General features: G+C 35.3%; 1 protein-coding gene across 5 annotated transcripts in view; it reads left to right on the forward strand.

Moving 5' to 3' along the window:
- The window catches only part of CEP112 (centrosomal protein 112), a 402,227-nt gene that overhangs the window by 16,008 nt on the left and 359,162 nt on the right, over window positions 1-27,057 (forward strand). For 4 of the 5 annotated variants that reach the window (XM_034641414.1, XM_034641415.1, XM_019802270.2 and 1 more), the window contains 2 exons: window positions 19,278-19,371; window positions 21,218-21,295. In XM_034641414.1, coding sequence (XP_034497305.1) covers window positions 19,278-19,371; window positions 21,218-21,295 — 172 coding nt within the window. The remainder of the gene's footprint in view (window positions 1-19,277; window positions 19,372-21,217; window positions 21,296-27,057) is intronic. The other variant, XM_034641416.1, reaches the window with a different exon arrangement.

Raw genomic sequence — 27,057 nt, forward strand, 5'->3', positions numbered from 1 at the left:
GGGCAAACCATGATGGCAGCCTCATATGGCCCTAAGCAGAGGACCCAGCTCAGCTGCACCTACACTTCTGACCCACAGAAACTAAGAAAATATTTAAAATATATGTGTGTTGTTTAAAGCTCTTCAGTTTGTGGTAGTTTGATATGCAGTAATAGATCACTAATACAGTTTTTATCCTTATTTTAGGGAATTATATAAACTATATACAATACATGCTTCTTGTAAAAACCTCCATGTAGAAATATGTGGAGTAAAGAGTCAAAGTCCTTCTCTCCATGTCCTCCTATTCCACTTGCCTCATGGGATGTAATAGTCATCAGCAATTGATGTGTCTCATTCTACAGTAGACACATAGCCACACAAATGTAATTAAAAAATTATAAATCGGTTTATACTAATTAGTATAATAGTTTATACTAGTATATATAAACAGTATGTATATAATATGTCCTGTTCTGAGACTTTTGCCCCTTAACCATGTCTGAACCTGTGTCATGGAGTCAGTGTAGTCTTTTTAATTGCAGATCATAATCCATAGTGCGGTTTTACTGTAATTTAACCTAATTTAACCTGTCTCTGTTGCTTTTAATTCTTCATTGTTATAAAGAATGCTTTAGTTAGCATTTTGGCACATACACCACTGTGGAACTGCATGTATCTTGGATTATTACTGATGCCCAGAAAAGAAATTGCTATTTCAGTAGCTAGGTACATTAACGAATTTAATGGATACACTATTGATAAGATTATTAGTAGGTACATCTTGTGGGTTGATAACAAAAATCTCTATGGACTAGTATGGGGAGATCTCTAAGATATATAAAGTTTAAAAGAAATATATGAAAGTATAGTAGGCTTCCATTTATGTGTGTGTATGTATATTTTAAAGAGAATACGTGGATACATATGTGTACATGTGTAAGGGATATTTGTGGGCGCCACATTAGAAACAGTTTTACCTTTAGAACATAGGACTAGTCTGCTGTGGAAAGTTAAAAACTTTTATTTTGTACATGTATCTATGTTATTTTTAATAGCCTACACACTTATTTTTTGATATATTGTGTTAAGTTGCCCTCCAGAATATCATCTTGTTAAGATGTTTGGGCACACACATCATTAACATTAGTGATGCACATTTAATTTTATGTAACAGATAAACAAGTTTAAACATAAGAATGAAATTTTCCCAATAAATAAATACTTGTGGATTTCACTTGTATTTCTAATTTGTTAAAACAGAAATCAAGTGGAACAAGTTGTAACATTTATGGAGCATCTACTGTATGCTACATACTATTCTAGAAATCTTTTATAAGTTATCTGATTTCATCCTCTCTGCAGTTCTGTGAGGTTGACGTGAAGGCCCTTTGTATTTATAGATGAGGTAACAGCAGCATAAGGTCATGCCACTTTCCCAGTCATGGATCCAGTTTCAGAATCTAGGTCTTGATGATTCCAGACCTTATGTTCTTTCTAGTCTACCATGTAGGCACAGATACTTTTCGCAGCAAATATGGAAATTCCGCTTTCATCCATCTTTTTCCCCACTTGAGCTGCATCAGCGGTCCTGGGTGACTGTGCCTTTGTTCTTGGTTATTTCTAGGTTGAGCTGAAATGAGGCAGTTTGCCTTTGTTCAAATCTCACTTTTGGCACTTGGCAACCATGTGTCCTCAGGCAAGTTACTTAATTTCCCTAAACCCTGGTTTCATCATTTATAAAATGGAGATCTAGAGCTTCTGACGTGGGACCTGGGACAGTGTGAGCTGTTGTGGCCACCATCATCGCTGGCACGGTGATTGTTATTTTAAGAGTTCCTGCAGGGGCTTGCTTGTTAGTGTGTTTGACCATTCTTTTGCTTCTCTAATTACCTAATTTTCCTAAAGGATATTATCTTAAAATCCATTGGTCAATTATTTTGAGTTACTAAAAATCATTGTGTTCTTGAGAAAAATAAATTAATAGGCAGAAAGGGTTCTCATTATAAGTACAAATCCTGCACACTCTCGGAATAAAGAGTGGTAACAGTATTTTAAAAGAGGCTTCGAAGGAATCCTTATATAACTGAGCAAATCCCTTTCCTCCTCAGATAGAAGGAATACAATGTAGCTGGCCCCACTTCCACTTTTTTTTTTTGTTTTTGCATTTGGCCATACCCTGAATTAGAAGCTGCCTAAATAATAGTTAGACATAAGTTCATGTTGTCTCTGTATGTTCTTTTTGTGCATTATCCCAAACACAGAACACAAAGATAATAGGTTTTATTCTTGTCTTCTGATTCCGTGAAAAATGTTTTGAAGCTTCTTTTTAATGGCTTGTAATTATTTTTATGACTTTTCAGTGAAGTATGATGTGGTTTGGTAGCTTATCACCAAAGTGAAGTTAGGGTCTAGTTAGGGTCTAGAAAAGATGAAAAAGAATGATTTAATACCACTTATTATTTTTACTTGAAACTTTGCTTAAGAGTTATGGTTTAGGAGAGGGTGGAGGGGAGTAAAGATGAATCAGCCTCCTTCCCAGTGGAAGAAACACATGGATTCTGCTAATTTTAGAAGACTTTGTTCATGAAAAAGAAGGCATTAGTTTAGATTTCTTTAGATGCCATTTTATAAAGAGATACCATCTAGATTACATAAAAATTCTAGGAGTATGCAAACAATTACTATTTATTATATATTTTATCGTATTAGATTTAGGTTATCTTTATAGGAATTAAAGTTTTATCTTTTAATTTATGTTGGGTCCTCTAAATAATAAATTTGTTCATACCTATAAGAAAGGACTTGGAGAATAATTATCCTATTTTAAGTGATTATAGAGGACTATAATTTTTGCATCTTGCTTTAATGAGATCCTTCTATGGGTTATTTGACGCTAGATTTTATTTTGGAATGAAGAATCTAATTATAGCCCTGCCCTTATGGAAAATATGATTTGCTTTACAATGATCCTCTTTATGATGTGGTTTTCCAGGAATGCATTGCAGCAAAAAGCTGGGACTGTGTATGTCCTTTAAAAATGTCTCCCGTTACAGCTAGCATTTTATTTGCTTGTGCAGTTTACTAACATGACCAGCAGATGGTGATCAAGTATAATGAAAATGTAATTGTGAGTCAGTATGTTGACCTATGTGAAAAAAAAATTTTTTTTCACTTTAAAAATAATGATGTAATTTTTTGGTCTGGATATTTTAAAAACTGTAAAAAATCTTTATACTTTGTTAAGCTTTATTTTTATATGTAAATGACATTGACACTATAAATAGACCCCCTCCTAAATCGTTGGATAAATATATGGGGGAGCTGATCAATACCATTCCTTCCTAGGGATTCTTCATATCCACTGGCATAAATAAATACGGTTGGGATTACACATAGTAAAACATCTTTAAATGTTCACTAAGTACATTCATTATATTTACAAATAGCCCGGTTGTTTGGGCAACCCGGCTAGGAGTTGGGTGTTGGTGCACATAGACCGCCTCTGCCCCAGAGCAGACCTTTTTTCTGTGCTTCTTTGTAATTTCACAGGTATCTCTTCTTTGATGATAATCACCCATGATCAACACCTAGTTGCTTTTCTTTCAGTCAATCTCAGGTTTCAGAGGAGCTCTTGTGAATAAATAGTTTTGAAAGAAAGAAAAATTAATCATTTTTCTTAAATTAATTTTCGTCACCATTTTGTTTGGGTAGAACACTTAGGATGGATTATATCTGATTAATTTGATATTTTTGATACAGTGACCACTTAGCCTTGAGCTCTAGAAGTAAGTCTGCTACATAAATGAAGAATGAAAACTGTTTCTTAGGGTATTCCGTAAAACATAACATGTCATTCTCATAAAACTACTTAACTACTCATTAATTTTCAACATTAATGTACTAATTAAATATCATTCTTTGGTGTTTACCAAGGCAAGGTAGTGGCAACAAAATGTAACTGAAATGGAATTGCTTTGAAAATAATGGCCTTGCTTTTATCTTAGGCTTTTTATTTATTTTTTATTTTTTTAGTGAGTCAGATTTTTGACAAACGTCACTTTTTAAAAAAGTTTTTAATGAGTGGGGCTTTGTAATGGCATCTTTTTATTTCACAGGCAAGTTTCTTTTTGTGAGATCATAATGTTAAACAGTTTGATTGCCCTTTTAATAAAAATGGATGACAGTAATCTTATAAGTATATGACTGTAAAACTTAATTTTAAGGTAATTAAAATACTAAGTATTGTACTGTTAAACCAGAGATCTATTAATAAATATTGACTTAATTGAATGACTTTTAAAGGTGATTTTTATTTTTAATTTTTAAAATTACATGTGTTATTTTAAGGTAGGAAATGGGGAAAACATGGAGTCTTAAGTTTATGAATCTCTGGTCATTTTTTAGTTTTGTCAAGTATCTAATTTTTTTTTTCGTTTAGGTTTTCTTTTTATTCCTAATAAAGTTCCCTTTGAAAAATTAAAATAAATATGTTGTGGGTCATTGAAAGTTATTTTTATTTTCTTATTTTCAGTGTTATTTGATAGTTTACTGCATTATTAATTATTTACTGCATTATTAATTGTTGCTATTTATTTTTATGTTTCATTTGTAATTTATCTATACCTTAAGAAGACGATTCTTCAGATGGTATATAACATATTACCCGCTGCTCAGATGAATGCAAAAACATGAAATCTAGTTAGTTCTTGCTTTACTTTTCTGATCATTTATAATGCAGTAGTTGTATTACTCTTGCGGTATTTTACAACTGTGATACAGCATCCATGTAAAAAGTGTATGAAAATATACAGGTACAATTTAAAAAACAGTTACAAAATAAACATCCCTATACTTTTGGCCCACCCAAGAAATAGCGTGTTATACTACTCCAGGAGACCTTTGGGTGTCCTTCCCTATTGTCCCCTCTTCCCATCTCCTGAGAGGATCACTGTCCTGTCTTTTGTGTTAAACATTTCTTTGCTTCTTAATTTTTTGAATGTTATGTAAGTGGGACCATACTTCATATATTATTTTGAAGCTTCTTTTTCTCATCATATTTCTCAGATTCATCCATGTTAATAAATATAGCTGTGGTTCAATCTTTCTTTGTGGCAAACTTTTAAAATCAATATGTAACATACAACAAGGCACACAATCTCAAGTCTAAAGCTTGATGAAGTTTTACAAAATGAATACCTTTTTTTTTTTTTTTTTTTTTAAAGATTTTTTTNTATTTATTTGACAGAGATAGAGACAGCTAGCGAGAGAGGGAACACAAGCAGGGGGAGTGGGAGAGGAAGAAGCAGGCTCATAGCAGAGGAGCCTGATGTGGGGCTCGAACCCATAACGCCGGGATCACGCCCTGAGCCGAAGGCAGACGCCTAACCGCTGTGCCACCCAGGCGCCCCATACAAAATGAATACCTTTATATAATCACCTTTTAAATCAAGATAGAGAACATCACCAGCTCTCCAGAAACCTCTGTTTTGCTCCTTCCCGGTCATTTCTCATCCCTCCAAAGTAACCATTATTCTGCATTATATCACCATAGATTAGTTTTAACGGTTTCTGATTCATAAAGTATGTCCACTTTTTTCTAGCTTCATTGGCTCAACGTTATGTTGGGAGATTGATTCATGTTGTGGCATTTAGCAGTGGATTATTATTTTTTTTTTATTTTACTACTCTGTGAATATATCATATTTATTTATCCATTCTACTGTTATTGAGCATTTGGGTTTTTTTCCAGGTTTTGGCTATTATAAATAATGCTGCTGTGAACATTCTTTTACATGTCTTTCAGTGCACATATGTACACTGTGTTGACTTGGAAGTGTAATTACAGTAGATACTGCCAAAGAATTTTCCCAAATGGTTATAGCAATTTACATTTCTATGGTAGGACTTCAGAGTCTGTGGTTCCCCATCTTTCCCAGCATTGGTTTGTCAGTTTCTTTTAGTTTTAGCAATTCTAGTATGGTGTTTTAACTTGCATTTTCCCTCATGACTAATGACGTCGAGCACTTTTCTCCAGGCTTTTTGGCCATTTGGATGCCCTCTTTTGTGAAATTCCTATTCATTTTTTAATAAAAAACGGTTTGTCAGTCTTTTCTGTATTGATTTGTCATAATTCTTTATATATTCTGGATGCTAATTGTTTGTTGATATATGTATGGCAAGTATCTTTTCCTACTTCCACTGTGTGTTCTCTTGAATGTTATTAAATTATAGTTTTATTTGTTATTTGTCTCTGGTATTGTTTGTGCTTGTTTTGTGTGTCCTGTTTAGGATTTCTTGCCTTACTTATCCTAGGATCATGGAGATGCTTGCCTGTGTTAGCTTCTAGAAGCTTTCTAATTTTACCTTTCTCAATTAGGCATGTGCTACATCTGAAATTGATTTTTACGTATGAAGTGAGGTAGGGCTCCCTGCTACACCCTCCTGCCACTGGCCCAGGTTAGGGGATAGCCATTTGATTCTGCGTTAAAAAAAAAAAAAAGCCATTCTTTCCCCATTCTTGTAGTTGGCATCATTATTGTAAACTAGGAAATCTTATTTGTGTGGGTTTGTTTCTGGACTTTTATCGCTTCCATTGGTCTGTTTGTCTATCTGTGTGCTATTCCACGCTGCCTTAATTACTGTATCTTTGAAACAAATCTTGATTTTTAGTGGTGTGGTATATGCTCTTTTTGGTTCTTTACGTTCTCATTTAAATTTTATAAATAGCTTACCAGTTTATACATACACACACAGACACACACAAACACACACACACACCCCTTCTTTGAGATTGTGATTGGGCATGTATTGAGTCTGTAGATCAATTTGGGAAGAATTAATATCTTTATAATGTGGAATTACACTCCAAGGCCCAGGCAAGCAGTGATCTGCTTTTTGTCTCTATAGTTTTGCCTTTTTTAGAAATTTCATATGAGTGGGATCATAAACTATGTAGTCTTACGCATCTGGTTCTTTCACTTCGTGTGTTGTTATTGAAGTTCATGTTGCATGTATCTATAGTTTATTATGAATAATGCTGCTGTGGACATTCATATTGCAAATTTTTGTTTGAGCACACGTTTTTCATTTCTTTTGGGTAGATATGCAGTGGGTTGTATGATAAGTATATAGTTAACTTTTTAAGGGAAATATCAAACTGTGTTCCAAAGCAGCAGTACCATTTTACATCCCCATTAGCAATGTGTGAGTGTTTCGGTTTTTTCACATCCTCAACTCTTGGTATTATCAGTGTTTTTGATTTTGGTCATTTTAATGGGCATGTAGTGGTATTGCATTGTGGTTTTAATTTGCATTCCCCTAATAACTAATTAGGCTGAGCATCTTTTCAAGTGCTTAATGGCCATTTGTAAATCTTCTTTGGAGAAATGTCTTTTCCAATAGCTACCTGCTCCCCACACACCCAACTACAATAATCACTATAGACATTTCTAAAAAGGAGAATAATGGGAGGCACAAAGTAGTCACTGGTCCATAGGAATTCTGAAATCCAGTTGGGCAAATATTAAAAATTCCTTAATTAAAGCTCGAGACCTGGGAGTAATATTCCATGTCTCTTGGCTCCTCCCACTGGGTTCTTGATTCCATCTTCTGAGTTCTTATTTTTTCATGAAAGATAGCATGTATTTACAGCTGAGTAATTTTCTCAACCTGCTTCCTTCCAGAAGAATTTTGGAGGTCCAGTGGCCCCTTTACATTTTGTACTCTTATATTTTCAGTCCAGGAGAGAAGTGATTTTGCTGATATAATTTTCTCAAAAACTTTGTAGATTTCTTGTACATCTTATTCATGTTCATTCCATTAGACAAAAGCCACGTATATTAATCTCACTGAGATTCCCTTTCCACATTGGGTTGCTTCTGAGAAGATTGAGGGCCAATGACCTTAACCTTCCTAGAGACTCCATTGTTTGAGAGAATCTGTATGGCATAGGCTTAATCTTTTTAAAGGTTTCTATGTGCCAGTGTATAGTACTTTGATGTACCACCTTTAATCTTTTTGATCTTAAAAAAAAGGTTTTTCATTTATACTCTTGGCTTTATCTCTAGGCAGTGCCCAAACTTCACTTGGATGACATTTCTTACTTTAGCATCTTTTGCCAGCTGGAGACTGAGAATTTTTAAAACCATGAAGCCCTGATTCTTTTTCTTTTTTTACTGTCCTCTTGCATTTTACTTAGGCAACAAGAAATACTTTGCTTGGAAATCTCCTTCACTATATCACTTACCCAATTTATTAACAACATTTTCTATTTTACATGTTACTGAAGGTGACAGTGTGGCTTTCTGCCACTGTATAAAAAGGAGCCCTCTTTCTCTAGGTTTTAATAACATGTCTCTCACTTCGTCTTGAGCTCTTACTGGCAATGTCTCCAAATTCCAGATTTCTACCTACAGCTTCTTCAAGTCAATTTTGTCTTTCACTAGCATACTATTCAAAGTCCTTCCATACTCCCACCACTATCTGGTTCAAATGACATTTTAGGCGTTAGTTATTATCTATTGCTGCATAACAAATTATTCCAAGTCTTAGCAGCTTAAAAAGAATAACCATTTATTATCTTGTGGACATGACTTACCTGGGATTTGTAGCTCAGGTTCTTTTATAAAGCTACAAAGTATTTGTGGGGTGTTTGTCTGAGGGCCTCAGTATTATGGCTTTCATTCAGAGGCTTCCCTGAGTTTCTTGTTGTTTAGACTTCTCCAGTGGACAGCGTGCAACACGGCAGCTGGCTTGCATTAGAGAGAATAAGCAAGATGGAAACCAGGGTCTTTTTGTAAACTAATCTTGGAAGTGATATTCTATAACTTGTGTTAGATGCAGGTTATTAGAAGTCAATCAGTAGGTTCAGTGTACACTCTAGAAAAGAGCTTATACAAGGGCATGAATACCAGGAGATGGGGATCATTGGGAGCCATATTAGGTATTGCATAGTACATACCTAGAACAAGTACTAAAAATATAATAGAAAGACCTATAACCAGGAAGAAATATAACTAGAGGGATTAAAATGGAATACAGTAAAGTAGTCAACACAAAAGAAGGTAAGGAAGGAAGAACAGAGGAACAAAGAGGAGATGGGACAAATACAAAACAAAGAGCAAAATGGCAGACTAAATAGAATCGTATCAATAATTACATTAAATGTAAATAGACTCAACAGTCCAATCCAAAGGCAGTGATTGTTATATTGGATTAAAAAAGCAAGAACCAATTGTATGTTATCTATAAGAGACATACTTTAAAATACAAAGACAAGTAAATTGAAAGAGATGTAGAATGTAAAGAGATGTAAAATGGAAACAAGCATAAGAAAGTTGGAATGGCTATATTAAATATCAGATAACACAGGCTGTAAGCTAAGGAGAATTATTAGAGACAAACATAATTTTGTTATGACGTTAAGGGTCAGTTCATAAGCATGATATAACAATTATAAATATATATGTAGCAAATAGTAAAGCTTCAAAAACACGAGGCAAAACTTAATAGCTAAAAGGAGAAACAGACAAATCCACAAATGTTGCAGATTTTAACACCCTTTCTTAGGAACCGATGGAGCAGAAAAATCAGTAAGGATAGAGGAGTTGAAAAATGCACTGACCCACCTCAACCTCACTGACATCTATAAAATACCCTACCCAATAAGTGCAGATTACACATCCTTTAAGTGCACATGGCATGTTCATCCAGATAGGTCATCTCTGGGTCATAAAAGAAATCTCAATTGGTCTCAGAAGATGAAAGACATGGAGTATATATTCTGTCCTCATTTGAATTTAATGAGAAATTAATAATACTATTGTACATCCAGAAAAGCCCTAAAATGTTTATAAATTTTTAAAAAAAACTTCTTTTTTTTTTTGGGGCGCCTGGGTGGCACAGCGGTTAAGCGTCTGCCTTCGGCTCAGGGCGTGATCCCGGCGTTGTGGGATCGAGCCCCACATCAGGCTCTTCTGCTATGAGCCTGCTTCTTCCTCTCCCACTCCCCCTGCTTGTGTTCCCTCTCTCGCTGGCTGTCTCTATCTCTGTCAAATAAATAAATAAAATCTTTTAAAAAAAAAACAAACAAAAAACAAAAAAAAAAAAACTTCTTTTTTTTTTAAAGATTTAATTTTAAATGATCTCCACACCCAGTGTGGAGCTCAAACTCNCAAACAAAAAACAAAAAAAAAAAAACTTCTTTTTTTTTTAAAGATTTAATTTTAAATGATCTCCACACCCAGTGTGGAGCTCAAACTCACAACCCTGAGATCAAAAGTTGCATGCCGCACTGACTGAGTCAGCCAGGTGTCCCAAAAAAATCACCTCTAAGAAAGAAATCACAAGGGAATTCAGAAAATATTTTCAAACAGAAGATAAGAAAAATACAAAATTTATGAGGTACAGCTAAGGCAGTGCTTAGAGGGAAATTTAGAGTTTTTAATGCTTATAACAGTAAAGAAGAGATATCAGAGTGCCTGGGTGGCTTAGTTAAGTGTCTGACTCTTGATTTTAGCTTAGGTCATGATTTCAGGGTCCTGGGATTGAGTCCAGTGTTAGGCGCCATGCTTAGCATGAAGTTTGCTTGAGATTCTCCCTCTCCCTCTGCCTGACCCCTGAGCTTGTGCACCCCCCCCCAAATAAATAAATAAAATCTTTAAAAAGAAAAGAAAAGAAGAGATATCTAAAATCAGTGCTAACAGCTCCCCTCTTTGGAAGCTGGAAAAATAGGAGGTGAGTGGACCCAATTAAGTAGAATGAAGGAAAAAAATAGATGAGTGGAAATTAATGCAACAGAAAGCAATAGAGAAACATCAATGAACCAAGCATTGGCTTTTTTTTTTTTTTTTAAAGATTTTATTTGTCAGAGAGAGAGAGGGTGCACAAGCAGGGGGAGCATCAGGCAGAGGGAGAAGCAGGCTCCCTGCTGAGCAAGGAGTCTGATTCAGGACTTCATCCCAGGACCTTGGAATCATGACCTGAGCCGAAGACATACACTTAACCCACTGAGCCACCCAGGTGTCTGCATTGATTTTTTTTTGAAAGCTAAATAAAATTGATAAATTCTGGTCAGACTGATCAAATAAAAAGAAATACAGTGACAAATATAAAAACCCGTAGAATTTTAATTTTGGCTTATAATTCCATTTTTTTTGTTTTCTATAGGAGTATAAAGAAATATGCATAAAATAATTATAAATATGTGTTGATGAGTACATGGTATAAGTAACAAAAAGCTGTGGAGAAAGATGTGGAGCTGTAAAAGAGTAGAGGTTTTGTATGCAATTGAAGTTTAAAATATATTGTTGTAATTTTAGGATTTTTTTTTTTATAATGTTCATGGTAACCACAAAGAAAATATACACAAAAGGCTATGAGACAGGAATCAAAACACGTCACTACAAAAAAATCAACTAAATAAAAACGGCAGGCAGTAAGGAAGGAAATAAGAGACAAAGAAGCTATAAGAATACAGAAGATAACAAAATGGCAATAGTCTTTGTCCATCACTAATTAATTGCACTTTATGTGTAAATGTATTAAACCCCACAATCAAGTCATGGCTTAGAAGAATGGATAAAAAAATTCCGGTATCCAACTATATGCTGTTTACAGGAGACTCACTTTAGATCTAAGGACACACGCACATTGAAATTGAAAAGATGAAGAAAGGTATTCCATATAAGTAGTAACCAAAGGAGAACAGAGGTGGCTATATATCATGCAAAATGGACTTTAAATAAAAAACTGTTATGAGAAAAAGAAGGACATTATATTATGATAAAAGGGTCAATTCACCAAGAAGATTTAACAATTATAAACATAGATGCATCAAACATCAGAAGTCCTAAATATATGAGGCAAACATTGACAGAACTGAAGGGAGAAATAGCTCTATAATAATAGTGAAAACTTTGGTAACTCACATTCCCACATTCAATAATGGATAGAACAATCAGAAGATTAATTAAGAAATAGAAGACTTGAACAACACTATAGACCAATTGGACCAAACAGATATATACAGAGCAAATCACCTAACAACAGCAGAATACACATTTTTCTCAGGAGCGCATGGAATATTCTCTAGGGTAAACCATATGGTAGGCCCCAAAAAGTCTTAATACATTTTGTAAAACCAAAATCACACAGAGTATTTTTTTCTGATCAAATTATAAGGAAACTAGAAGTCAGTAGGAGAAGTACAACTAGAATATTCATAAATGTATATAAATTAAATAACTCACTCTGAGCAAGCAATGAGTAAGGAAGAAATCAAAAGGGACATTAGAAAATATCTTGAGATAAATGCAAATGAAAACACAATGAACCAAAACTTGTGAGATGTTGTGAAAGCAGTGCTAAGAGGGAAATTTACAGCTGTAAAAGCTTACATTAAAAAAGAAGAAAGATCTCACATTGAGGAACTGAATTTGCATCTTAAGGAACTGGAAAAAGAAGAACAAACTCCAGATTTAGCAGAAGAAAGGAAATAATAAAAATTAGAGCAGAGATAAACAAAATGGAGAATGAAAAAAGCATTAGGGAAAAAATAAAACCAACAGTGGTTTTCTTAAAAAAAAAAAACCAACAAAATTGACAAACGTTTAGCTGAATTGACTGGAAAAGGAAGAAGACTCAACTGAAATTAGAAATGAAAGAGGGGATATTACAACTGATTTTATGGAAATGAAAAGGATTACAGGTGAGTATGATGAACAGATGTGTGCCAACAAATGGGATAAACCAAATGAAATGGACAAATTTCTAGAAACACACAATTTACAAAGACTGAATCATGAAGAGAGAGAAACCCCGAAAAAACCTGTAACTGGTAAGGTGATCGAAGGAGTATACAACAGTCTCACAACAAAGAAAAGCCTAGGACCAGATGGCTTCATTGGTGAATTCTACTGAGCATCTAAAGAATATTTAACACCAATCCTCCTCAAACTCTTCCAAAAAATTGAAGAGGAGGAAACACTTCCAATTCATGGCATGAAGTAAGCATTACCCTGATACCAAAGCCAGACAAAGACACTACTGGAAAACTACAGACCCATTTCCCTGATGAATATTGATGTAAAATTCTTTAAAAAAAAAAAAAATCCAACTAGCAAACAGACTTTGGCAGCACATTAAGAGGATTATATACCATGACCAAAGTGGGATATTCCTGGAATGCAAGGATAATTCAATATATGAAACTCAATCAATATAATACATTGCATTAACAGAATGACAGAAAAAAACCACATGATCGTCTCGATGCAGAAAAAGCATCTAACAAAATTTAATACCCTTTCGTGATAAAAATACTTAACAAACTAGGAATAGAAGGAAATTATCTCAAAATAATAGTCCACATATGAAAAGCAGATAGCCAACATCATACTTAATGTTGAAAGACAAAGACTTTCCTTTAGGTCAGGAACAGGACAATGATGCCCACTCTTGTCACTTCTATTCAACATAGTACTAGAAGTTCTAGCCAGAGCAATTAGGCAAGAAAAAGAAAGGCATCCGAATTGGAGAGAAAGAAGTAAAATCACCTCTGTTCACAGGTGACATGATCTTATACATAGAAAACCTTATATAGTCCATAAAAAACTGTTAGCACCAATAAATTCAACAAAGCTGCAGGATACAAAACCAACACAGAAAAATCAGTTGCATTTCTTTATACACTAACAGTAAACAATGTGAAAAGAAATTAAGAAAACAATTCCAGGGGCGCCTGGGTGGCGCAGTCGTTAAGCGTCTGCCTTCGGCTCAGGGCATGATCCGGGCAGTCTGGGATCGAGCCCCACCTCAGGCTCCTCTGCTGGGAGCCTGCTTCTTCCTCTCCCACTCCCCCTGCTTGTGTTCCCTCTCTCGCTGGCTGTCTCTCTCTGTCAAATAAATAAATAAAATCTTAAAAAAAAAAGAAACCAAACAATTCCATTTACAATAGCCTCAAAAAGAATAAAATACTTAGGAATAAACTTATTTAAGGAGGTGAAAAGCTACAAAATGTTGTGGAAAGAAATTAAAGAAGACACTAGTAAATGGAAAGACATCCTGTGCTCATGGATCCAATGCAATACTATCAAGATTTGAGTGACATTTTTTTTTTCCTCCCAGAATTACAAAAGTCCATTCTAGAATTCATATGGAATGTCAAGTGACAATGTAGCCACAACAGTCTTGGAAAAGAAGAACAAAACTGGAGTTCTCACACTTTCTGATTTCAAAATTTATTACAAAGCCACAGTAATCAAAACAGTGGTATTATAAAGATGGGAGATATATATAGAATAACATACTAGAATAGAGACCCCAGAACTAAACCCTTGTATATATGACCAAATTATTTTTGTCAAGGGTGCCAAGACCACTCAAGAGGAATAGGACAGTTTTTCAACAAGTCGTGCTGGGAAAACTAGATGCCAAACACATGCAAAAGAATGAAGGTGGACTTTTACCTTACACTATATACAAAAATAAACTCAAAATGGATCAAAGACCTAAATATAAGAGATACAACTATAAAACTTTTAGTTGAAAATATAGGGGAGAAGCTTCATGACAGTGGATTTGGCAATGATTTATTGGATATGACACCAAAAGCAAAAAAATAGATGAATTGAATTACATCAAAATTAAAAACTTCTGTGTATCAAAGGGTGCAATCAACAGAATGAAAAGACATCCCACGCAATGGGAGAAAATATTTGCAAATTGGAACATGGTTAATTTTCAGAATATATAAAAAAATTCTACAAGTTGGGATGCCTGGGTGGCTCAGTCATTTAGGTGTCCGACTCTTGATTTTGGCTTGGGTTATGATCTCGGGGTCATGGTACTGAGCCCTGAGTTGGGTTCTGAGCTCAGCTTGGAGCCTGCTTAGGATTCTCTCCCTCTCCCTCTGCCCCTCTGCCCCCTGGTTCACACATGTGTGCATTCTCTCTCTAAAAACAAAACAAAACAAAAAACAAAACAAAACCAAAACAAAACTTCTGCAACTCAATGCTAACAAAAAACTACCTGGTCAGAAATAGGCAAAAAGCTTGAATAGCCATTTCTCCAAAGAAGATATGCATATGACCAATAAACACATGAAAAGATGCTCAATATCAATAATCATTCTGGAAATGCAAATCAAAATCATACCGAGATACCACCTCACACCTATTAGGATGGCTACTATTAAAACCCAGAAATTAAGTGTTATCAATGATGTGGAGAAATTGAGACCCTTGTGCACTCTTGGTGGAAATGTAAAATGGGATAGGCTACTGTGAAAAATAATATGGCAGTTCCTCAAATAAATTAAAAGTAGTTACCATATGATCTAACAAACCCAAAAGAATTGAAAACGGGATCTTGAACAGTTATTTGTACACCCATGTGCATGGTATCATTATTTGCACTATCCAAAAGGTGGAAGAATTCCAAGTGTTTGTTAGTCGATGAATGGAAAGAAAATGTGGTATATACATACAGTGGAAGATGAGTGAGCCTTAAAAAGGAAGGAAATTCTGATACATGTTGCAACATGGATGAAACTTGAAGATGTTATGCTGGGGGAAATAAGCCAATCACAAAAAGACAAATACTGTATGTTTCCACTTACATGAGGTACCCAAAGTAGTCAGATTCATAAAGGCAGAAAGTAGAATGGTGTTTGCCAAAGGCTGTAGGCAGAGAAGAATGGGGAGTTACTGTTTAATGGGTACAGAGTTTCAGTTTGGGAAGATGAAAACGTTCTAGAGATGGATGGTGGTGATGGGTGCACAGCAATATGCATGTGCTATTTTTTTTAAAGATTTTTATTAGAGAGCGTGAAAGCACAGGTGGGGGGAGGAGCAGAGGGAGACGGACAAGCAGACCCCATGCTCAGCACAGAGCTGGGCGCAGGTTTTGATCTTAGGACCCTGAGATCATGACCTGAGCCAAAACCAAGAGTCCGACACCTAACCGACTGAGCCACCCAAGCGCCCCTGTGAATATACTTAATGCCACTAAACTGTACACTTAAAAATGGTTAAGACAGTAAATTTTATGTTACATGTATTTTGCCACAACTAAAAATAAAAGAGAGAGAAAACACAAATTAGCATTATCAAGAATGTAAAAGAGACTCCATATGGATCATGCACACATTGAATATAATAAGAGAATAATATAAACAACTTTATATCACTGAAAACTTTGAGGAAGTAGACACATTCCCTGAAAGACACAGAACCAAAAATGACTCAAGAAGGAACGGGAAATTTGAGTAGCCCTATTACCTACCAAGGAAACTTAATTCATAATTAGTCACCTTTTCACAAAGAAATCTCCAAACCCAGATGGCTTCCTTGGTGAATTTTATCAGGCTTTTATGGAAGAAATACCATCCTGCATGAAATTTTTCCAGGAAATAGAGGAAGAGGGAATGCTTCCGAACTGATTTTGTTAATTCGGTATTAACGTTGTTTCCAAAAAAAAGACAAAGACATTACAAGAACATAAAACTGCATACCAGTATTCCCTCATGGACATAGATTTAAACATTCTTAATTAGCAAATTGTATTCAGAAAAAGGATAAAAAGGATAATATATCATGACTATATGGGGCTTATCCAAGGAACATGAGGGTTTTTGATATTTGAAAATCTATGTATTTCATCACATAAAAAAGAAAAACCATGTCTTGCATCTTATCTATCTTTATGGGGGCAAGTCTTTGTTTCTCTAGTATTTGGAATCAAGAATGATGCTGAGAGAATGGTTCTGGGTTCCTCCTGAGATATTTTAATATTAGGAAAAAGTGAAAGGGAAAAATTTATTTTTCCTACAGTTTTATTCCTTCTGGGGAGGTAAGAGGCATTTGCATGTCAGGAAACTTACTAACATGCTTACTAATGTTTCTGTGTTAGTTTCAGCACCCTGAAATTGATCAAGCCACAGTCCCTCTCTTCTCATTGGTGCAAGTACCATAACCATAAGCTCCTGTAATCATGTCCCCTGTACCAGGTGCTCTCTGAGCACCACATCTTGCTATTCTGTGTGGTAGACAGCACCTGTTATTCTTCCTAAAGAGGCTTATAGGGTTGAGCTTTGTCTCCTATCCTCTCTGTCACTGTCACCCTTACCTCCAGCTCCATCACTGTGAGTTTGAACCGTCTCTCTGCTTTGAGTTCCAGTTAATGGTGTTTCCAGATGGAGATAGTCCCAGTGGAAAGAAACTAAACTTCTGTGCCTAATGTCCTGTGTCTCTTGTGTCAGCCAGATTTTAGCAATGATAAGGCCTCCTTCATTTGTTGTCTCGACTGCTTGTACAAGAAACTGGCTTCAGGAATGCCTCTGCTTTATTTGGCCTGAATTGGAGCATGTTTTAGGGACAATATAATGAATTTAGTTTTGGACAAGTTAAATTGTAAGTAAGTAGGGCTTTTCAAATTTGTATTTGTAATGGGGCTGGAGGCCGAGAGAGAGCAATTTGGGTTGGAAATGTAGATTTAGTAACCAAAGCTTCATGTTATTTGAAAAACGGATAGTCGTTTTATTAGCACTTTGGATTGTCCAGAGGGAATGCATGTAAAAGGGAAATAAACAAGGTTAGACGCAGAACCCTGAGATTATAGCATGCTTTGAGTGGGCAGGGAAGGAAAAGCTGCTGAATGTTATTGTGAAGGAGTTTTCTGAAGGATCGAATGAGAACCGGAGAAGAATGGTTCTACGGAGCCAGTGAATGTGGCATCTTTAAAACACCGTTCCTAATGTTTTACTGAGATCAACTAGAGTAAGGACAAATAGCGGCTCATTTGCTTGAGCAACTAGGAGATCGTTGATGACGTATTATGGCACTTTCAGGATGAGTGGAAGTCAGTTTGCAGTTGATTGAAAAGTGTATGGTTAGGACATGGATCTAATAACTTACTTTGAAAATTTATTGTGAAGGAAAAGAGGTAGATTGGTACAGAGGACAGCTACAAGTGAATTAAAGGATATGTTGTTTTATGTATGCACCCTGTGTAATAAATAAATAAATGTTTCAGTCCTCTTTTTTATTAATATTTTGTATGAGAATTTCTTTTAATATTTAAGCATTTTTCAATTTTTAAGTTAGCTCTTTTTATGGTTGTTTAATCTATTCTTAAAGAAGGACAGGCCACTGCTTAGTATGATATATCAGATTGCCATCCTTAGTTTTAAATGTTTATATCAGCTCAAGCACATGGGCTAATGAAATTATTCTCAAAATATTTATCTCTTTTTCTCATTTGTTTTTGGATATCTGGGATATTGAATACAGGTATAAAAAATCAATAGCTCTCTTTAAAACAGCTTTTTCAGACATTTTACATTACTTAGTAACTAGTCTAAGTAATGTTATTCTTTCGTTGTTACTAACAAAAGCACTGTCATTGTCATCGTATCTTTTTCAACTACTATTCTGTCTTTGGGAGTACTTAGTATGGACCAGTATTTGTGAAGGGAATCCTGATAGGGCTTGTGGTTAAAAGTTAGTGACTTTAACTCACTCTTTAATGGTTAATTTCCATTTTATGTATCTTGAAGGAGCTGTTCAGAGCATAGATATTCATAATAATGAAACTTTCATTGACAGAGCTTGAGTAAAAAATATATGAGAGACTCCAGGCTAAAGTAGAATATTGAGAATGATATTTTTATATTATATTTCATATTGGAGAAAAGCCTTTTTGTTCAAATCCATTTGGAAGCTTAAACTATTTTCCTATTTATACCGTACTTATAACATTTTACCTGAATTAGCATGGTGTATCTTAAATTTAAGACTGATTTATCTGTAGTTTCTGACATGGCTTCAAATTAATCCAAATTTCCAGTACATGAGGATTTTTAAATTTTATGTATTTTAAGGCTTCATCTTGATGTACAACATGAATCCAAGAAAACTTACTAACCTTTTAAAACAATTATCCTCTCTGGGAAAATATATGCTTCATTTTTCTCTTGTTCTCCACTTAGGAAAATAGGGAGGAAGGAGAAAAGATTTAAATACATGTAGTTTATTACAGCTCCATTTAAAAACAGCATTTGTTTGTAAGCAAGTATGTGGCATTTAGGTGACATTTTATTTATAGTTAAATCAAAATAAAATGTGAGAAATACAAATGGTCGTTAATACGCATTTCCTTTTTCTTTGCAATGGAAGCATCATTGTTAAATATAAACAGTCATCTCATTTCCAAAAGAAAAAAATTAGTTATCCTAGATTTGAATGCCCTGTGTCCTCTGAATTTCCCCCGTTCTGATTGTTACTGTTTTGATCTGTTAGTAGGGAACTATCCACTGCGAAGCTCCAAATGAGATCACATTCTAGGAGTCCAGCCTCCAGAGAAGACGGACACAGTGTTACCCCAAAGAGTTGTGTAAGATCAGATTCTACTTTTGTTTGTTATTTTAAAACATCTCCACAAATTTTTAGTTTTTCATGTTTGTCAAAGTTCCAACAATTACTTAAAAACAGTGAATAAAGTCTAAAGGTTTTGGTGAACACCCTGATATCAAAGAAAATGTGTGTTTGGTCTATTCCACAGTGTTCCTTCTGCTTTCTCAATTATTTGGGGGCATCATGTGAAGCAGTGTATTGTTTCTCTTATGCATTGACGAATAACTTTGGAAGCTTCATTTTTTAGCTGTTTTTTTCCTTTTCCCTTTTACTCCGTGTGTATGTGTGTATAAATGTATATATGATTAGACACCCAGTAGACATAAACTGGAGAAACTGGGATTAACTTGTAGTGAGGTAGGGTATACTGCATTTTTGCTGAAAGTGAACCGCTTATGTCCTGAAATGTGAATGCCTCTCTTGCATCTAATTGCTTCACATAGTTTTGGTTTGAGGTGCTAGTGAGCATTCCGGTTAGCTTTCCAAAGAGAAGAATTTTGCCTGCTTACTAGGGCCTTTCTTGCGTAACTCTGGCTTGTCTTGGGTTACATGACTTTTAGTATAAGGAGATCATGTGTGATGCGTGACTGACTGTTCAGCACATATTGCTCTAAACATAACTCACTGCATTTTCTCCAATGATAGTTTGGAACTTCGGAAAATATTTTAAGGGCAGCGTATTTTAAATATTTGTGGGTTTATTATCAACCATTACATTTACTCAAAATAAACAAGGCAGGTGCATTTTCTTAAGACATTCTTGTTCACAGAGAAAAACATACAAGAAGCAGGGGACCAACGATAGAAACAATAGTGAATTTAAATATAGTATATATAATAAATTCAACATTTTGTTGAATAGAAATTTGGAGATAAGATATGGGGAACATTTTAGTATATTTTTTCATCACTTCAGATAATTTAAATGATCATAGGTAAATAGATTTATTTATTAGTAGTGAGGTTTTCTAAAAGTCTGGAAATGGTGTGCCAACAAATTTAATTTCAAAATACGTTTTTTGGCTGTACTGTAATACATACATTATTATTTTACACAAATTTACCTTTCTAAGTTTCTAGGGCTTTTAGATCATTGTCCATTTCTGGGCGCAGATTTTAGGCAGTGCTCAGTTATAATTTCAATCTGCTTTGATAAATGTGTAATATAATAAGTTATATGGGAGGGGAAAAAAAGCATGCAATTTTAATTTTTTAAAAAAGTAAAATTTCACCATTATTGTGTTCTCATGATGTGAATCCAAAGCTTATTTCTCTTTATATTCAGTGTATGAATGAGAATTAATTTAAGAACAAAGAGCTTCTTGGACATCAACACAAACTTCCCTGTTAACTAATTTTAAGGATTATAAATAATTCATCTTTTCAAGTGTTTCCCCACCCCCCTTTAAAGCTACTGTGGTATACCACAATTAAAACTTTTTGTAAAAGAACTTAAAGAGAAGAATCTGGATTAATTTTTAAAATATTCTTTTGATGTGTGGCGTTTTTTTTCTTTTTTTTTTTTGAAATCTAGTTACTGTGTGAATATATTGTGAAGGCACCTCATAGCCCTAAGCAGCTATAATAAACAGTCATTACTTAGAATTGAGAACTCCAACTCAACATAAACCTTTCCTTTGAGGGCAATACAGCACTACCAGAAAAGCACACGAAACTCTCATTACTCTGAATGACATATATTTTGTCCTGTTTTCTGTTTTCTTTCTTCTTTCCTCTCTCTTTCCCTCTCTCCCTCCTTCCTTCTCTCTTTTATTTCTTCCTTCTCTCCTCCCCCACACCCTTTTCTTTTGTCTTTTGTCTTTCAGGAAGCTTATTCCAAGAAATCTGCTGTTTCTTTGGATGACAGCGACATCGAAGCTCGCCTCAATAGTTGGAATCTTGGGGTAAAACAAAGTACTTTATGTAGGAGAATTGTATTGTATTTGGAAAACATCTGAACTAATTCTATTTAGTGAATATTATTGGATGTCAGCCATTTAGTACTGCGGTGGTACTGTGGGAGAAGGACTTTGAGTACTGGAAAGAGAAGGAACATTCCAAAGAAGTGTGAAACAGTCCCTGCCCTCAACAAGCTGACTTTCTTACTGGTGAAATAGGAGATACACACATATGTAGTTAAATAATAATTGAAGATAGTATATGGTAATATATTAAAATGAGTTAGAAAGTAGAATACTAAAGTGGAGAGAAGGGGAGGGAGGACTTGGGGAAGCAAGGTTATTTGGGTTAAAAAAATTGGGAGATTTCCTGGATGAACCACCACCATGGGCAGCAAGTTTTCAGGTACAAAGACCGAGAGGGGCATGGATGTATCCAGATAGTCAAGGAGATGGAGAGCTAGGAAGAGAGAGGCATGAAGAAACATGGGTGGTGTAAGTCAGAAGTCAGGGCTGGATCTTTGGGACTTATGTAGTGGATTAGGGGGCAGTGTTAATCAGGCTGGATTGTACTGGAGCTTTGAATGCTAATTTGAGCAGTTTAGTTTTTACATTTTAGGCAGTAGTGAGCCCTGGAGGTTTAGTTTTTCCTTCCAGGGTCCACTTTACATGATGCTGTTTAAATGCTTTGAGGAAATGAAAAGGGGGTTAGAACAATTTTTATTGCATTTTGTTGTTAATAAAATAATTTGTAATTTGAAAATTTGAAAAATATAGAGAATCAGAGGGATAAAGTATGTTTGAAAATCTTAACACTGAGAGATGGTTTAACCTTTTGCTATATGTATTCTCCCCTCCTTTTTTTTCTGTGTGTATTTATAAAATTAAAATTTAAACAAAATTGGAGTCATATTATAAATACTATTATGTGCTGTTTTAAATTTGCTATAAGTTTATTATAGTTCTATAAATATGAATATTAACAATAGCACTAATTTTTCTCTTGGCTGGGTATTCCATAACTTATTTAAGCATTCTGCTATTTTTGGACATTTTGGTTGCTCCCAGTTTGTGGCTAATATAAGTAATACTGCAGTAAAATTCCTTACAGAATCTTTGTATACATATTTGGTTGCTATCTTAGGTTATATCCCTTCCTGGTACATTGCCCCCAGAAGGTAGATGCCAGTTTATTCTCCAACCGGCAGTATATAGGATTGTCTGTTTCTTCATTGACATTAGGGATTGTTATTTTAAAAAACCTAAAACCCTTCCTATTAATAATGGTCTTTAATGAAAGTGGCACTTTAGGAAAATTGACTTGGTGGCATTTTGAAGGTTATATTGGATGTGAATGGAAATTGGAGAAAGGGAACCAATTATCTTTTCGATGTTTGTGGTGAACTCCACATTACTGTGATTTCTGTGAAGCTGGAAAGTGTTGAAAGAAAAGGCATTTCAAAGAGGGTAAGGGATGCTAGTGACTGATTGGTGAGCTGACCAGAAGGGCACCTAACGGTTTGCTTCTAGGAAATGGAAACATTGGCTCTCTGTCAGTTAACTGTCAGATGGGGGGATCCATTTTAAGGGTTACAAGTTTCCTTTCAGACTGGTGGAGTCGGAAGAGATGGTTGGACGAATTGGGGAGGTCAAGGTTTGGAGCTTCATGAGACTTGATGGTTGGAATCCTATTTTGTAGTCATGCTGTTTGAGGTGGTGGCTGCGCCCAGAGGCTGGACAGCCGGTCTTCAGGGGACAGAGTAAGAACAGGTGACTCCTACAGGGGACATGATTAGAAGGTAGGGAATGGATAAGAATTTAAAGCAATATGAATCTCCTAGCCATTTTGGAAGCATGTTAGTGAAAGAGAAAAGAGAGAATTAGTAACAAGAGGGGGATAGTAAGTCAAAAGAAACACATTGTTATGTTTGGAGGTGGAGGGGAAGCTGCCATTGGAGGGAAGGCCTAAGTTGCCAGTGTGGGAGAAGAACACAGGAAATCCCCCAGAAAGACAAATTTTTTTGATATTTGCCAGAAAGCAATATCAAAATGAAAAGTGAAATTCTGGGCTATCCTTTTAAACTTGCCTTTGCTCTTAGCCATTTGGAACTTCTGATGTACATTTCTTAGCACACAGAGTACTTTGCCCGATTATTTAACTGTTCAGAGGATTAAATTTTTCATTTGTATAATAAAATTAAAATAAAACATCTAAAATATTTTGAGGTGATGCCTTAAAACTAGGTCTGCCTGGATTTTGTTTCACACTTTTATTGTTCAAAGAATGCACTAAAAGTGTAAAGTATGAAAGTCTTGGATTTTTATATAACATATATACATTAATCAGGCTGAACTATATCTTTTGATCACAGTAGAATAATTTAGAACCCAGTGTATTAAAAAGCTTAGATTTTGCTTTGATTTTAGTTTTGTTCGAGAATGTGTGATGGATTTTTTTTTTTCTTCCTGTGAGTGATCAGTTAATAGTAGTTAATTTTAGTGCTCTACACCAAGGGTTCATTTTTTATATCGCTGGTATGACTTTCATACACCTTTGTTCAGATGTATTAGATGTTCTAGAATTTGAATTTTCTAGTTTTTGTTAAAAATACATTTTTCCCTCAGATATATTCTTTCTTTCTCCTGGAGTGTGTTAGTATTTTTTTAGGAATACGTAATTCAAGTAGGGATTTACTTATTAAACCTAGCAATTATATTTTCCTCCTATTTTTTTTTTTTTAACTCTTTAAGCTTTCTAACCTTTAGTTTTGGGGAAGTTTTCTTACTCTGCCAGTATAATTGATATATATTTCATGCTCGACTATCTTTATGTACATTTTTCTCTTTTCTCTTTTTCTAAGGCTCTGACTGGGGGCTGGAAGGAGGACTTTCCTGGGCCTTCTATCCTGGTTACTAGTCACCTGCCCACTCCCACCGTAGGTCCACATTCTGACTGCAAAGTCTCACTCCCACCAGGAGCAAAGGAACAGTGAGGACTCTTTGCCCTTTAGCCCCAGAGCAGAATCCGAGAGGAGTGTGGGATTAGTGCAGGGATAGTTCTCAAGACAGGCGTGTGAGCTGGGCAAGGTCAGCAGGAGTGAGTGTCCCCCAGATCCTGCAGGTAGCTCCAGAGGGTGGACAGCACCCTAGAGTTAGGCCAACCCACCTGGGGGTCAGGGGCCATCGGGGAGGGGTGAACCTTCCTGTTGAGGGCGAGGGGGTGCCTGTGAGCCATTAGCAGGTGGGATGTGCCTTTACTTTCCCTGTAGGAAGCCTGGCTGGTGTACTCACTGGGGTCTTCCTCACTGGCCTGTTGGGAACCATCCTAATCAGGCACCGGGGCAGCTGCCGTGCTGGTCTAGTAAACAAAAGAGGAAGAGGAAGAGAAAAGAATAAGTTGAGACGAGGAACGGTTCCAGCGCTTGAGCTGCCCAATTTGCTGACCCACAGAATTGCAAGCTCGATACAGTGGTTGTAGCTTAAAGCTGTGAAGGTTTGGGGTGACTTGTTGTGTAGCAGAGAGCTGATTGATACAGATGCTGCCTAATCGTTCTCTGAAGTGACTCTGCTAGTTTTTGTCCTCAGCCGGGGGCCAGCTCCCGTTTCTCTACTTTCTCTTCAATTCTTGGTATGGTCAGTTAATTTTTTTTTTTTTTTTTTTTTTTACTTCAAAAAATTTAGCCATTCTTGAGAGTGGCTAGTGACACTGCATTATGTGGTTTTCATATGTATTTTCCTGGTGACTAATACAGTTAGGTGACTTTTCAGATGTTATTGACAGTTTACATGGCTCTCAGAGTGAAGTGCCTGCTTGTGCCTTTGCCAGTTTTTCTGTTGGGTTGTTTGCCTTTTTCATACTGGTATGTAAGAGTTTTGTATCTATTCTGGGTCAGAGTCCTTTTGGAGTATTATAAATATTTTCTCTTACTTTGTTCCTTTCCTTTAATCTCTTACTGGTGTCTTTGATGAACAGAAAATGAACATTTTAATGCAGTTCATTTTCTTACTTTTTCACTCTGTGATTTGTGTTGTTTTGTGTCCTATTTAAGATCTTGGACTGTCTTAAGGTCCTGAAGATGCTCTTCTATGTTGTCTCCTAGCAGCCTGTTGTTTTACTTTATTTATTTATTTATTTTATTTGTTTATTTTTTAAAGATTTTATTTATTTATTTATTTATTTGAGAGAGAGAGAGAGAGAGTGAGCACATGAGCAGGGAGGAGAGGGAGAAGCAGGCTCCCTGTCTGCAGGGAGCCCAACGTGGGGCTTGATCCCAGGACCCTGAGATTATGACCTAAACCAAAGGCAGACGCTTAACCCTGAGCCACACAGGTGCCCCACTTTTCCTATTTAGATTACATACCATTTGGAGGTAATCTGGGAATGTGTTATAAGATAGGGTGTTAAAATTTACTTTTGTCCCTTATATATATATCCAGGTGACACTGCCATTTATTGAAAAGACTATTCCTGTGACATTATGGTGTTATTTGTCTCATAAATCAGGTGATACTATATGTCTGTTTCCATTCTGTTCCTTTGGCTTATTTGCTTTTCCTTGTGCCAAGGGACTATGCCTTTATATATTTGTAGTTAATTTGTGCTCACTAAACGTTTGTTGAAATGTGAATAAACCAACGAATGAGCCTCCATTTGTAGTATTATTTCTGAGGAAAAAGATTTTTCAAGTTCTAAAATGTTGACTTAAGAAACATTATTTTGGAGCATAATTGATTTGACATTGAGGACTGTATTTATTTTATGCTATTGAGAGAATTTTGGCTGTTCTGACAGATGCCATGACTTAAAAACATTTATTTTAGTTGTGGTGTTAGTAATATATTGCTTGTTAATGTCCATTCCTTTAAGCCAGCTAAAATATCAGATAAAATGTCTTTCTATTTTTCTGGAATCATAGAACATCTCTAACTGTTCAACATTAGTGTATAAGGGATGTTTGATCAATTTGACCAAAATCCTGAATAATCCAAAGGAATAATCTGACAGAACCCTTTGTAACCAAACAAATTGGCTAAAACACTAACCAAAGTAAAATGTCAAAAGCCAGTTTTCAATAGAAAGCATTCAGATATCTGTATTTGTGTCTAGTTTAAACTATTACATATTTTATTACTGTGATTCTATTTGTTCTTTAAACAAAAAGCATTTGGTCATGTGATTCTTTCCTGCTATTGGAACTTAATTTTTTTGGCTTTGTTTTCTGTATAATATTTTGTTAGACTTTAATGTTTCACATAAATCCTTTTTATCTTCCATTTTGGATATTCTTTATTGTGGTCTTCTTTCTTGAGGTATTATAAGAGAACAAGAAATTTTCCAAAAGAACATGAAAAAAGTAAATGTTAAGACTGTTTACAGATTGCTTCAAGTCCATTTACTGGTGGATTACAAAGTGGGAACATTTAACTTCAAAGCACATCTGGCTGCTGTTATAAAATCAGAAAATAGATTGCTTATTTCCCCCAAGTAGACGCAAGAACATGCTTTACTATGGATAATTCTCATTACGTATTTTTTTTTTCTCATTACATATTGAAAGTGGTTATGAGGCAAGCTCAATGTATTGTAAATGGACAACAACAGAAAGAAGATTTATACTTGTTTGTAGTGTTCATTGTTGCTTTTAAATATTATAATAGATTTTTTCTTTTTTTTTTTGGTCAACTTGAGAAAGAAAATTTATGATAACAGAATGAGTCTTTAACTTCTGTATTTAATGGCTTTTAAAGATGCAGAGGATGAAACAGGA

This window comes from Ailuropoda melanoleuca, chromosome 13 (genome assembly GCF_002007445.2).
Source record: "Ailuropoda melanoleuca isolate Jingjing chromosome 13, ASM200744v2, whole genome shotgun sequence".
NCBI lineage: Eukaryota > Metazoa > Chordata > Mammalia > Carnivora > Ursidae > Ailuropoda > Ailuropoda melanoleuca.